This window comes from Clarias gariepinus, chromosome 12 (genome assembly GCF_024256425.1).
Source record: "Clarias gariepinus isolate MV-2021 ecotype Netherlands chromosome 12, CGAR_prim_01v2, whole genome shotgun sequence".
In the NCBI taxonomy this organism is placed as follows: Eukaryota; Metazoa; Chordata; class Actinopteri; order Siluriformes; family Clariidae; genus Clarias; species Clarias gariepinus.
In genome coordinates this window covers 1,482,563-1,496,496 of record NC_071111.1, presented here as the reverse complement: position 1 = coordinate 1,496,496, position 13,934 = coordinate 1,482,563, and the positions used below count along the sequence as shown (strand labels likewise).

At 38.5% G+C, this 13,934-nt stretch overlaps 1 protein-coding gene across 1 annotated transcript in view; it reads right to left on the bottom strand.

Annotated features, from left to right (window-relative positions):
• LOC128534660 (myelin-associated glycoprotein-like) overlaps positions 1–13,934 on the bottom strand; it is a 61,122-nt gene that overhangs the window by 1,799 nt on the left and 45,389 nt on the right. Inside the window, exon 9 of the mRNA XM_053509109.1 lies at positions 3,629–3,928. Within this exon, the coding sequence (XP_053365084.1) occupies positions 3,629–3,928 (300 nt within the window). The remainder of the gene's footprint in view (positions 1–3,628; positions 3,929–13,934) is intronic.

The window sequence follows — 13,934 nt, the reverse complement described above, 5'->3', positions numbered from 1 at the left end:
ACTTTTAAACTGGGAAACTGTGTCTGAGCCCCGAACACTGTCTGGAAGGCTATTCCAAAGCTTTGGAGCTAAATATGAAAAAGCCCTGCCCCCTTTTGTAGATTTTGATATTCTGGGAATTACCAGAAGTCCAGAGTTTTGTGATCTTAAGGAGCGTGGTGGATTATAGCGTATCAGAAGACTGGTTAGGTATGAGGGAGCTAAACCATTTAAAGCCTTGTATGTAAGGAATACTATTTTGTAATTAATTCTAAACTGAACAGGTAGCCAGTGCAGGGATGATAATATAGGTGTTATATGATCATATTTTCTGGATCTAGTGAGAACCCTGGCGGCTGCATTTTGGACTAACTGTAGCTTGTTTATTGAGGATGCAGGACAACCACCTAGTAATGCATTACAATAGTCCAGTCTGGAGGTCATGAATGCATGAACTAGCTTTTCTGCATCAGATACGGATAAGATACTCCTAAGTTTGGCGATATTTCTAAGATGGAAAAAGGCTGTTTTTGTGATATTGGAAATATGATTTTCAAAGGACAAGTTACTGTCTAATATTACGCCCAGGTCTTTTACTGTTGAGCTGGTAGTAACAGTACATCCTTCTAAACGCAGGCTGAATTGTGAAAGCTGTTGTGTGCTGGTTTTTGGGCCGATGAGCAATATCTCTGTCTTATCTGAGTTTAGTAAAAGGAAGTTATTGGTCATCCAATCTTTTATGTCCTGGACACACTCGGTTAATCTAGACAATTTGGATATTTCGTCTGGTTTTGTTGAGATGTATAATTGGGTATCATCAGCATAACAATGGAAACCAATCCCATGTCTTCTAATGATGTTACCCAGGGGATTACCTCAATATACCCATGTATATTGAGAACAACACTGTGACTACATTTCTTTTTTACTTTATATTTTGTATTAATTATATTTTATCTATTTATTTTTTTTGGGCTGTGGAATGAATAATTTTTGTTTCCATTATGTCTAATAGGAAAATTTAATTTGTTTTATGAGTTTTGGAATATGAGCCCGCTTTCGAAAACTGACAATTCCGGGGACTACATTTCCAAGGACACTTTCTAAGGTGAGTCTTGTGCTGATGTTTACAGAAAGTGTCCTTTGCAAATAGATATTTCCTATTTAGTTTTGTGATTAGGAAATATTTATTAAATGCAACACAATAGTGTGTGTGTGTGTGTGTGTGTGTGTGTGTGTAAAGGGGCATAGTGTCCAATTACAAAGTGCAGGCTAATACAGAGAGGGAGAGAGAAAATGGATCTTTAACCTCTATAACGAGACTTCCTTTTGCTTTACATGCGCACTGTACATACACGCATACAGACACAAAATAAAATATGTTTTACACATACACATGGTCACAGTGTTTTAGTAAACAGTACGCATGTGCACGGATGTTGATTATACCAGTAAGAGACGAGCACTAGGACCCAGCAGGGGAGACAATTATCCACAATTCCGCAGCACAAGAGAGAGAAAAACCATTGGCTCAGTTGTGATCATGTGACGCTCTGCATCAAAACAAGGAGCGCATGCGTGAACATGATACCCGGTACTCGGACAACAAGACTTCCAAGTAAAAATTTATTAAAAATCTTTGCTCATCTCGCGAAACACTCGAAAACCGCGTTACTCGCAATCAGAGGTTTCAATGTATTTTACCCACTCACAATATTGCAAAAACTAGTACTCTATTGCATTGTCTAACCCATTAGCCTAAATTCTCCCAAATTCAAAACATAACTACTGTTATTGAGAGTGTATACATAACTGAAATGACATCACAACACATCAAAATAACCCAAGATCATGCAGTATTTGCAGAACTTTAATAACTCAAATGAAACAAAATGCAAATACTTTGTAAACACATTGTGTTAATGCTTTGGCTAAATAACATTAAGAAATCAGTATTTAGTGGAATAACCCCGATTTGCAGCTACAGCTTTCATGTGTTTTGTCTCTCCACCAGCAACCCCACATTGCTTTATAACACTCTTTTTACAAAAAAGCAAACAGCTCAGCTTTACTTGATGGTTTGTGACGCTCCATCTTCCTCTTACTTTACCTCTGACTGTTACACACCACTAAAGGCTTCTTTTATTAATAAACAATAAATGTCTTTTCATCAGTGATTACACACAGTTCTTAATCTGTTAATGTGGATGTACACATCCCTGTGAATGAGCCGTTACTATGGAAACGATAATGTATTAGAATGAGCACATTAATATAAACTACTGTCAGAGCTGTAAAATTAATCAACATAATTCACACTTCATCAGCATCGTGGTATAAATATGATATGAAATGGTATCTAAAAATCTAAATAATATTAGATTTAATAATTTGAGCAACTTTACTGAACAGTGCTAAGGAACATTTTTTATGGTTCAAGTGTTTAAGGGAAAGCAGCCTGTGGTTTACAACTTCCTTTATTTTTCTAACTTGAGAAATGTTTGGTGAACATCTAGAGTTTTTCTGTCTCAAAAAGAAGAAGTTAAAGTTTCCGTAGGTGTAAGCAGAAACCCATTCTCATATGTAACCAAGTAACTTGCAGAAGATTTTTGTGTTGATGTTAAAAGATGTTTCATTAATCTTTAGAATTCATAATGAAAACGCTTACTGTCACATTTCACAGCTTCCTGAATTACGCAGTGAAAATCTCAGCACAACAAAAGCTTAAATATAATTCTAATTATGTCACATGTACATTCCTGGGTTGTGTAATTACTGTAGTTTTCACACACACGCACACACGCACACACACACGCACACACGCACACACACACACACACACACATGCATGTCTCAGGAAGCAGCAGTGAATGTGAATGCATGTGCAGATAATTTATTATAAAAAAGTGGAAACAAAACAATAAGAGACAAAAAAATGGTTCTTTAAAACAAAAAATGTTTATGTTTCTGAATACGATTCTAGGAACACACCGAGTGAAAGGAGTAAACCCTACAGATGAGAACAAATGTGACAGAAGAATGACAGGGAAAACATCTTAAATAATGTTCCCACAAAAGGTTTAGAGACAAACAGGTCAGAGTAATTAGGGAAAATGGGACCAGATGGTGTGAAGTGTAGGAGCTGATGAGTAGTTCTGTGTGTTACAGTGGAACCATGACAACGTGACACTCAAACAAACCCAGTTGCCTGGTCTAAATCTGTGGATGTTGCAGTAATTTCTAAATCACACAAGGTCCCCAAATTTGTCTGCCTTGAGGGTTTGTTTATTTATTTATGTTTTGTTTATTTGCTCTGTCTAGTGTTTTGCCCTGGCTGCATGTTTTGATCATCTGTTTATCTGCGTTTGTGATATAACATTAAAAGGATTTCTTATAAACTCTGCATCAGTGTTACTATGACCAGGATAAAGAGCTTAATGAAGACTGCAGATTAAAACTGCAAACAATAACAGCACTGTAAGGCTGTGAGGTAAATAACCATCTACTGCTAAGCTCTAGAGTGACCCCTCGGCAGAGGCAACCAGGGCTTCACCTGATTAAAGTTAACAGAAAGTTAAGTCTTTGTTCTGAATCCAATAATAACTTAATTACAATCCAGGAATGTTTTTAAGAAAACTTTATTTCTGACCTCCAGCAGAGCACGGCACTGTGGTGATAAAGGAGAAGACTTGTGAGGTGACACCCAGATTGTTGGTGCTAACACACTGCAGAGTGGGTGTGTTGTTAGCTGACGGACGGATGGACATGAAGCTTCTTAACGTTGTGTTGCTCGCCTCCTCCAGGGTGGATATGATGTCGGATTTAGAGACAATTTGACCCGAGAGAAGCCACACCAGTTTAGGAGACGGATTTCCATGAACCTCACAGGAGCAGTTGAAGAAATCCATAGAGCTGTTACAGCTGGAGGAGGGAGAGACCTGAGGAGCATCTGAGAAACAGAGGAAGAGAGACAGAGAGAGAGAAATAGAGAGAGAGAGTGAGAGAAAGAGAGAGAGGGACAGACAGACAGGAAACAGAGGAACGAAACAGAGAGACAATCAAACAATCAGAGAGGAACAAATAATAGAAAATAGGAAAAAAAAACAAAAATGCAAATTGAGAGTCAAAGGGGAAGATAGGGGAGACGGGGGAGAAAGGGGGGTATTATAACAAATAAAACACTGTACAACAAAATAAATAAAAAAAATGAGACAATAATCATCTTGGTTTTCCAGCTGAACTTTAACCCTCAATGATTACATTATCACTTTAAACCTTACGTAATTGTAACCAATTGGTAACCAACTGTAATTTCCAATACTAATGCACTACTGAGCATTCTGATGGAGAAGATATCAGCGTTAGAGGAGCGTATCCAGACTTTAGAGAGGGTTAGAGAGTGTGAGAGCAGTGTTATTCCCGTAGCGGACAGTCTGGGTGCCGCAGGCGGAGATAACCAGCGCCCGACTCCGGCATTAGAGCCCTCACAGCGGGGCGAATGGGTGACGACTCGGCGGCATACTCGTTCAGCCAAAGCTAACGCTAATGCTAGCCCACCGGAGCACACCTCTTCTGCGCTTCATGTGTCCAACAGGTTTGCTCTCCTCAGTGATGCACCCGCTGAGAAACCTGAAAAAGCTCTGGTTATAGGAGACTCTATAATGAGGCATGTGAAATTAGCTAGACCTTTAATTTCTTTTAATATGATTTCCTTACAATAATTTAAATTATCAGAGGTACTGGATAAAAGTTTATATTTCTGATATAAACATTAATGTCTACAATACAAACCAAAATATAGTTTTTAAAAATATTAAAACATTTTAAAGTAACTTTAGCTTCAAATAAAGGTCATATCAATTAGATCACGAGGTAGCGACAAGTGGTTGCTAAAATGTACTTAATTCATTCATTCATTCATTTATTCATTCATTTAAGAAATTAGTTAAAAATGTTGATTTATCCAGTAATGCAATAAGTAAAGCCTTGAGTCTTGTGGGAGAATTGTGTTTATTGTAAAGACCTAAAAATCATGGCTTTCAATTTATCCATTCATGCAGCTTAGAGTGAATTATCAATAATTATAAAAGACTGTGTGAGGGTTCACCACTAGAGGGCACTGTTTTTGTTTTGAGGTTTTGTTTGTAGACTTAGTTTCCCAGAAGGCACCTCAGTCAGGTGATGCGGGAGCTCATCTGAAACGAGGTAGCTCATTAGTTTCGTTATAAATAGCTGTTTGTTCTGGGAATCTGGGTCAAGCATTAATGTAATATTCCTGTTAAATGGGCCTTCGTTTTGTCTTGTTTGGTGGGTTATGTTCTGTATAAGTTGGCATTTTGTTTATGGAGCTGTTAAGTTAAGTTTGCACCTGTCTAGATTTAGTTTATGTCTCTTGATTTCTGTGTCTCCTAGCAGGATTAGCCTCTAGCAGGATTAGCCTCTAGGAGAATTAGCCTCTTGTGGATTTACCCTCGTGTGTAAGTTCCTCTCTTGTATGTTTAGTTCTTAGTCTGTATAAATACTAACCATGGAACTACTAACTTGCTTAGCTCATAGTCTGTTTAGTCTCCTGATCTGATTAGATCTTAGTCTGTTTAGTAACTAACCTGTTTAGCCACTAACATTTATAATTCTTAGTGATTCATACCTAGTCTGCTGTGTACCTAGTCTGTTCATCTCTTGGGTCTCTGGCTACTAGACTGTTTAGCTACTATCTAGCTTAGCAGCTAATGTGTGTAACGGCTAGTAGGCCTAGCCAAGTCTGTCTTGTTTGTTTAGTCCCTTGCATGTTTAGTCCTCAAGTCTGTTTAGTGCGTCTTGTCTCGTCTGGTTTGTATTCCTTGACTGTATTGTATGAGTGTGTTTAGTCCCTAGTCTGTGTATTGGTTTTGTTTATAGCATGCTCTAAAAAAAAAGGCAACCTCCTTTGTTCATGTTTTGGTTCTCTCATTAAAAGACTCTAACGTCATCCCCCTCTGCGCCTATGCCTGTCTCAACACTAGCCCACATTCCAACACCTAACATTACGTGATGGACTGTTTCAACAGGTGACAGGAATGAATTGATAAAATAATACCAGCATTACATATCAGCTGGCAAAACCTTTTATATATATATATATTTGTCTGATCCACTGATGCTGCATGAAGTTGCTTGTCATGACATCTTCTGGAATATGTATCATTTCATCCAGGGCACTAATAACCACTAGCTCCTGTCTGTAAATGAAGGGAAGGTAATTAATATTCAGTGGCTGTGTCTCCAAGACATGAACCAAACCATTATGACGTTGTTAAAGAATGTACTGCTGGAGAGATTCCTAAGTTATTAAAAATGTGTTTCAGTGTACAGACTCTTGGTTTTGAATGTAAAACTTCATTTCTGTTGTAATTGACTCAGACTGCGCAAAAAATGTGCAAAACTGAGCTACTTGAGCGCTCCTGGAGGGCTGTGATTGGTTGAATGGTGAGGTCGCATCTGATTGGCTAAGAGTACAAGTGACGTATTTTTGAGACTTCACTAGCACGGTGGAGCCAGAAGAGTGTTAAAAATACACACACAAATCCAGCGATATTCACACACGTAAGCCGATTTTTCGCATGCACAGTCCATGATGCACTCGTAAATTTTAAACATTAAAAAAAAATTTACACAGTTGTACATCTGTGATTTGTGTTTTGCATTTGTGAAATGTATATTATGAATATACACTCAGCAAAAAAAGCAACGTCCCTTTTTCAGGACTGTGTATTTCAACAATGTTGTAAAAATCCAAGTAACTTTACAGATCTTCATTGTAAAGGGTTTAAACAATGTTTTTCATGCATGTTCAATTAACCATAATCAATTAATTAACATGCACCTGTGGAATGCCCGTTAAGACCTTAACAGCTTACAGAAAGTAGGCATTTAAGGTCACAGTTCTAAAAACGCAGGACACTAAAGAGACTTGTCTCCCGACTGTGAAAAACACCCAAAGAAAGATGCCCAGGGTCCCTGCTCATCAGCGTGAACGTGCATTAGGCATGCTGCATGAGGACTGCTGATGTGGCTAGGGCGATAAATCGCCATGTCCGCACCGTGAGACGCCTAAGACAGCGCTACAGGGAGACAGGAAGGACAGCTGATCATCCTCGCAGTGGAAGACCACGTGTAACAACACCTGCACAAGATGAATACATCCGAATATCATACCTGCGTGACAGGTACAGGATGGCCACAACAACTGGCCGAGTCACACCAGGAACACACAATCCCTCCATCAGTGCTCAGACTGTCCGCAATAGGCAGTCCATGAGGAGGAGATGCACTGCAGTACTTCAAGCAGCTGGTGGCCACCAGATACTGACTGGTACTTTTGATTTTAAGCCTCCCTTCATTCAGGGACACATTGGGAAACATTTTTAGTTTATGTCTTATGGTGTTGACTCTTTTAGTGTTCATACAAATATTTACACATTAAGTTTACTGAAAGTAAAAACAGTTGAAAGTCAGAGGACGTTTCTTTTTTTGCTGAGTATATATATTTTTTGTGCACATGAATTGGCATTCATGCATGTGAATTGGGATACGCAGGTGTGCATCGTGTCATTTGTGTGAATTATTTATAAGACTGATCTGCCTCCATATTCCAAAGACTTTTTGTGGGACTTGACACACTGCGCCCAAAGCCTTCCTCCCGATTCATGACACTTAAAAACAAACTTCTCAGTTAGATGGTCAAATGCCAGCCTCACACTAAATGGCAATCTTGTGTTTTTGTTAAGTTTTTCAGAAGATTGTTGTGAATGTAAATAAATATAGTTTACAAAATGCCATGAGGGATTAATCAGTTAAATCTTCGCTGTGTTCACCCTCATCACACCAGCTGTTTCCTCTAGTGAAAATGAAGCCCTTAATACACACTTCATGAACCTATAGTCTACTTTATAGAACAATCATGCCGTCGCTGTTTTAATTGGAAAACCTAACTGTCTATATAAAACATTACACAGTGCATATGGCATTAACTACCATAGAGTTCTACACATAAATGATTAAAAATAGTGACAGACAGCATTCAGTGCACTCGGTTTAACTGCATAGCAGTGTGATTTACAGAGAGAGAAAAGTCCTGTTTTTTGTAATAAATATTGTATTGTATTAAATAATGTCACAAATTGTAAAATACATTTATTAGCCTTAGAGTAGGGACCTAGAGTAGAGTAGAACCTACTGTCTTATTTATGTAGCTAAAACACTAAATTAAACTAGTTAACATGATGATCAAAGTTTTAATATTTATATTTAACCAAAGGTTTTTCAAGTCACATGAAAAATATTTATACGGTAATCAGCGTGTGTGATCAAGAAGACTATGTGAAACACCCCTGATTAAAGTTATGGCAATGCTAACTAATTATTTTAAGTGGACTGAAGAAATAATTTGTCTAAATTAATAGAGTAATATAGTAAATTAATTAGTTAATTTACAAACCGGATTCCAAAAAAGTTGGGACACTATACAAATCGTGAATAGAAACTGAATGCAATGATGTGGAGGTGCCAACTTCTAATATTTTATTCAGAATAGAACATAAATCACGGAACAAAAGTTTAAACTGAGAAAATGTATTATTTTAAGAGAAAAGTATGTTGATTAAAATTTCATGGTGTCAACAAATCACAAAAAAAGTTGGAACAAGTAGCAATAAGAGGCTGGAAAAAGTAAATTTGAGCATAACGAGGAGCTGAAAGACCAATTAACACTAATTAGGTCAATTGGCAACATGATTGGGTATAAAAAGAGCTTCTCAGAGTGGCAGTGTCTCTCAGAAGCCAAGATGGGTAGAGGATCACCAATTCCCACAATGTTGCGCAGAAAGATAGTGGAGCAATATCAGAAAGGTGTTACCCTGCGAAAAATTCCAAAGACTTTGTAGTTATCATCATCAACTGTGCATAACATCATCCGAAGATTCAGGGAATCTGGAACAATCTCTGTGCGTAAGGGTCAAGGGCGTAAAACCATACTGGATGCCCGTGATCCCTGGGCCCTTAAACGACACTGCACCATAAACAGGAATGCTACTGTAAAGGAAATCACAGAATGGGCTCAGGAATACTTCCAGAAACCATCGTCAGTGAACACAATTCACCGTGCCATCCGCCGTTGCCAGCTGAAACTCTACAGTGCAAAGAAGAAGCCATTTCTAAGCAAGATCCACAAGCTCAGGCGTTTTCACTGGACCAGGGATCATTTAAAATGGAGTGTGGCAAAATGGAAGACTGTTCTGTGGTCAGACGAGTCACGATTTGCAGTTCTTTTTGGAAATCTGGGACGCCATGTCATCCGGACCAAAGAGGACAAGGACAACCCAAGTTGTTATCAACGCTTAGTTCAGAAGCCTGCATCTCTGATGGTATGGGGTTGCATGAGTGCGTGTGGCATGGGCAGCTTGCATGTCTGGAAAGGCACCATCAATGCAGAAAAATATATTCAGGTTCTAGAACAACATATGCTCCCATCCAGACGTCATCTCTTTCAGGGAAGACCCTGCATTTTATTAACAAGATAATGCCAGACCACATTCTGCATCAATCACAACATCATGGCTGCGTAGGAGAAGGATCCGGGTACTGAAATGGGACAGATCTTTCACCTATAGAGAACATTTGGCGCATCATAAAGAGGAAGGTGCGACAAAGAAGGCCCAAGACGATTAAACAGTTAGAGGCCTGTATTAGACAAGAATGGGAGAAGTTTATTTCTAAACTTGAGAAACTGGTCTCCTCGGTCCCCAGATGTCTGTTGAGTGTTGTAAGAAGAAGGGGAGATGCTACACAGAGGTGAAAATGGCACCATGAAATTTTAAATCAACATAATTTTCCCTTAAAATGATACATTTTCTCAGTTTAAACTTTTGTTTCGTGCTTTATGTTCTATTCTGAATAAAATATTAGAAGTTGGCACCTCCACATCATTGCATTCAGTTTTTATTCACGATTTGTATAGTGTCCCAACTTTGTAAATCAAAAAGTTTATTTTTTTTATTTTAAATATTACTTATTTTAACTAAGTGTAATGGTACGCCAAGTAACACCCACTGCTCAAGCCAAGCCATGATTAACTCCTCTCCACACACCACTCTACCCTTGTTGACCCTTTTTCACCTCTGGTCACGTCTTTAGCTTCACGAATCGGAATTGTTCGCTTCGTTGACTGATAACCTGACTTTGAACCTTTGCTTCCACTATCGACTTCTACTCTGTCTATACCCTCAGGATTACTGCAACTCTGATCTTCTCACCCTGCTGCAGCTCGTCCTCAACCAGCGCGCTCTCAGCCGCGCTCGCTTTACTGGCCCCCAAGGCACGCTCTGTGTCACTCGTCCCTTAACCCCTACTTACAGCCACCGCCAAGCCACGCCACTGCTCATTTCAAGTAATGTTTTTTTTTTATTATAATTCTCCCTCTGTCTGACTTTCACATTTTGCATTAAAATCAGTTATAGTCAGCGTACTCTGTTGTGTCTGCTTTTGGGTTCTCCAAGCCTGCCTCACACAGAACAGCCGTGACACTAATATAATTTGGTCAATATGCTGCTCTTTGTCACAATGGTTAAACTCAAATGTTTTGCTTTATATTGTAGACTCTACTTATTTTTTTAGCATACAGTAAAATAAATAATACTGACTTTTACCTAATCAAAATAACAAGAAGTTCACTAAACTTACAATGTTGCATTAATTTTTTTTTAGTTGAATATAAGTAACAGTTTTTACAGTGTAGGACAGCACATGTCCTCTAAGATAATGGTACATGCTGAAACTAATGATATACACCTTCGTTAGTCAGAGGTTAGCAAGAATAACTTTACAGAGGTGTTTACATTAGCGAAGGCGATGTCCGATGACGTAATATGCTCTGGTCCCATCCCAATGAGACGTGGTGACATAGCTAACAGCAGGTATCTCAGATCACTATCTTGTCTCAATTCAAGTGTGTCATAGTAATAACGTACGCACAGCACCACGCTACCATATTAAACGTACATTCACATCAACTACCACACAGAGTTTAATCAGTAATCTCACGGAGTTACCAACTTGATTAGATCATCGTCTGACCCCACAGAACTCGATCAGGCGAATAAATATTTAGAGTCGACATTTCGTTACACCTTAGATAATGTAGCTCCAGTTAAAAAAAGATAAGAAACTTGCTCCCTGGTATAACGATCATACACGCTCTTTAAAACAGACCGCTCAGAAATTACAACGTAAATGGCGTCAAACTAAATTGTTAATAGCATTGAAGGAGAGCATCCTGAACTAAAGAAAAGCTCTTAGTGTAGCTAGATTAACGTATCTCTCCACTCTTATAAAAAATAACAAAAATAATCCTAGATTCTTATTTAATGCTGTAGCCAAATTAACCAGAAATAAGACCACTGCAGAAATTTCCACAACAACATCGTGTAATAGTGAGGACTTCATTAACTTTTTTAATAATAAAATTGTAAATATTAGGCATAAAATTGAAGCTTTGAAACCGAACAATGTAAGTTATGCAGATGTTAATCTAGCCATGTCAGATCGGAACCTAGAATACTTTACTCCCCTTGAAGAGAATGAACTAATTTCACTCATCTCTTCTGCAAATTCATCAACCTGTATATTAGATCCTGTACCGACACATTTTCTTAAACAGATAGTACCAGCAATAACAGAACCCCTGTTGAGAATAATTAATTCTTCACTCAGCATTGGTTATGTTCCAAAATCTTTTAAATTAGCAGTTATTAAACCAATAATTAAGAAACCTGACCCCTGTCAGCTGTCCAGTTACAGGCCAATATCAAATCTCCCCTTTATCTCTAAGATTCTAAAAAGGATAGAAGCAGAGCAGCTATGCTCATATCTACATAGAAATGGCATACATGAACTGTATCAGTCAGGATTTAGGCCTCATCACAGCAAAGAGACAGAACTCGTTAAAGTAGTTAATGACCTCCTATTGGCCTCTGATCAGGGTTGTGTAACCATGCTTGAATTACTCGACCTCAGTGCAGCTTTTGACACCATTGATCATAGTATTTTTCTTTACAGATTAGAAAATGTAGTATGAATTAAAGGTACAGCCCTCTCCTGGCTCAGATCCTTCAGTATATGACTGATCGTTTGGGATGTGTCTGGTGTCTGGAGACGGTTTCACTCTACCATAAAGATGGTTCTGGCCTGACTGATGTTGACAGCTGTTTCTCTGAGGATTTGACTTGGCTACAGTTGCTTAATAGTTCAGGACTGGAACTTCTTACGAGTCTATCTAAGTCTCCAATAACTACCTGGACTCCATATTAATATTAATTAACATCAACTGTTGTGCTGAACTTCCAGTCTCCTAACACACAGTATAAACACAGATCTATTCCTGCTCATTGTTTCACCCAGATGAGGATGGGTTTCCTGTTGAGTCTGGTTGCTCTCTAGGTTTCTTCATATTACCATCTTAAGGAGTTTTTCCTTGCCACTGTCACCATCGGCTTGTTCATCAGGGTCTATCTGACCATTTTAATTCATACACATTCCATACAAACTTAAATATTAATTTTGATTGTGTAAAGCTGCTTTGTGACAATGACAATTGTTAAAAGTGCTATAAAAATAACATTCAATTGAATTGAATATTTGATCTCACCAGTTCTGCTTTAAAAGGGGACTTCCACAATGAGGACAGAATGAGAAAGTACAAACCTGAGCAAGGACAATATTGTAAAGAATTAATGTCCTAAAAGGAAACCAGTACAAACTAAGATCATATTAAAATTAGTGTTGCATTAATTCTCTTAAATTAAAAAAAATAAAAAATCAGATGGGAGGTTCTTCCAGAGTTGATAGGAAAAGCTACTACACTTCTGTCTCTGCAGGAAAATTTCAGACTCTCTTTTTACTATTTGTTTTTACTACAAACAGTGTCCTTGTTCATCAGTTAATATGTATAAGTTTATCTTTTACCTAAAAGTTTGTACAAATACTGTAAATATGACCTGTCTAATTATTTAACAAAATAAAATAATGTAGCCTTTCTAATCCAAATTTAAGTTTTGGGTCTATAATAATGCAGCAGGCTGAAAGTAGGCATGTAAAGCAGAATTTATATAAAACATGTAATGACTAATACATTCATCTCTTACCAGAATTACTGCTGTCAATCTACTAATAGAGATGAACTGGTCAATCTGCCAATTACCAGAATTGTCTGGTATTCATTTTGATTGGCCATGAGCGGTTTTCAGCCAATCAGCCTCAGATATAAAAATTTTGTATTATGATTCTGTCCTGATTATGGTGTTGCATTATTAAAAATCTGCAGGACAGACAAGCTCCACAGAGGGTGGTGCATCAGCTGAGCGCATCATCTGTACAGGAGCTCCCTGACCTGCACTCAATCTACAGCAAGCAGTGCCAGGAGGCCAGGAAGATGCTGAAGAACGTCTCGGGTTACTTTGCTGTAACCCTGTTCCCTGAAAAGGCGGGAACGAGATGCTGCGTAAGAAAACGCCATGGGAATAACTTTTCATGTTGCCAGTTGTAAGGCATGTGTGTATCAAACACGCCAAATTTTGGCTTATATAACCTTGGTCAGGTGATGTCATCTGATTAGATGCACCTGCAAGTTATAAATAAGAGTGAACTGGAAACATTCCTCAGATTGATTTGTCTGAACGGACGTCTGGTCACGTGGGCAGTGCGTCATTGGGACGCAGCATCTGGGTTGCGGCCTTCATAGCCTATAAGGAGCTGCTCTGATTTACGCCACTGGCTGGTGCAGTGGATGTAGATCCGAAGAGCACGTACTGGACACAGTGGGTGAAGTTTCTTCTGCTCCAAAGCCGTGAAAGGCGGAGGTCAGAAGGCTTCAAGAACAACAGGGTGCATGGTTGAGAATGGGACTTTTGGAAGATAGTTCGGGT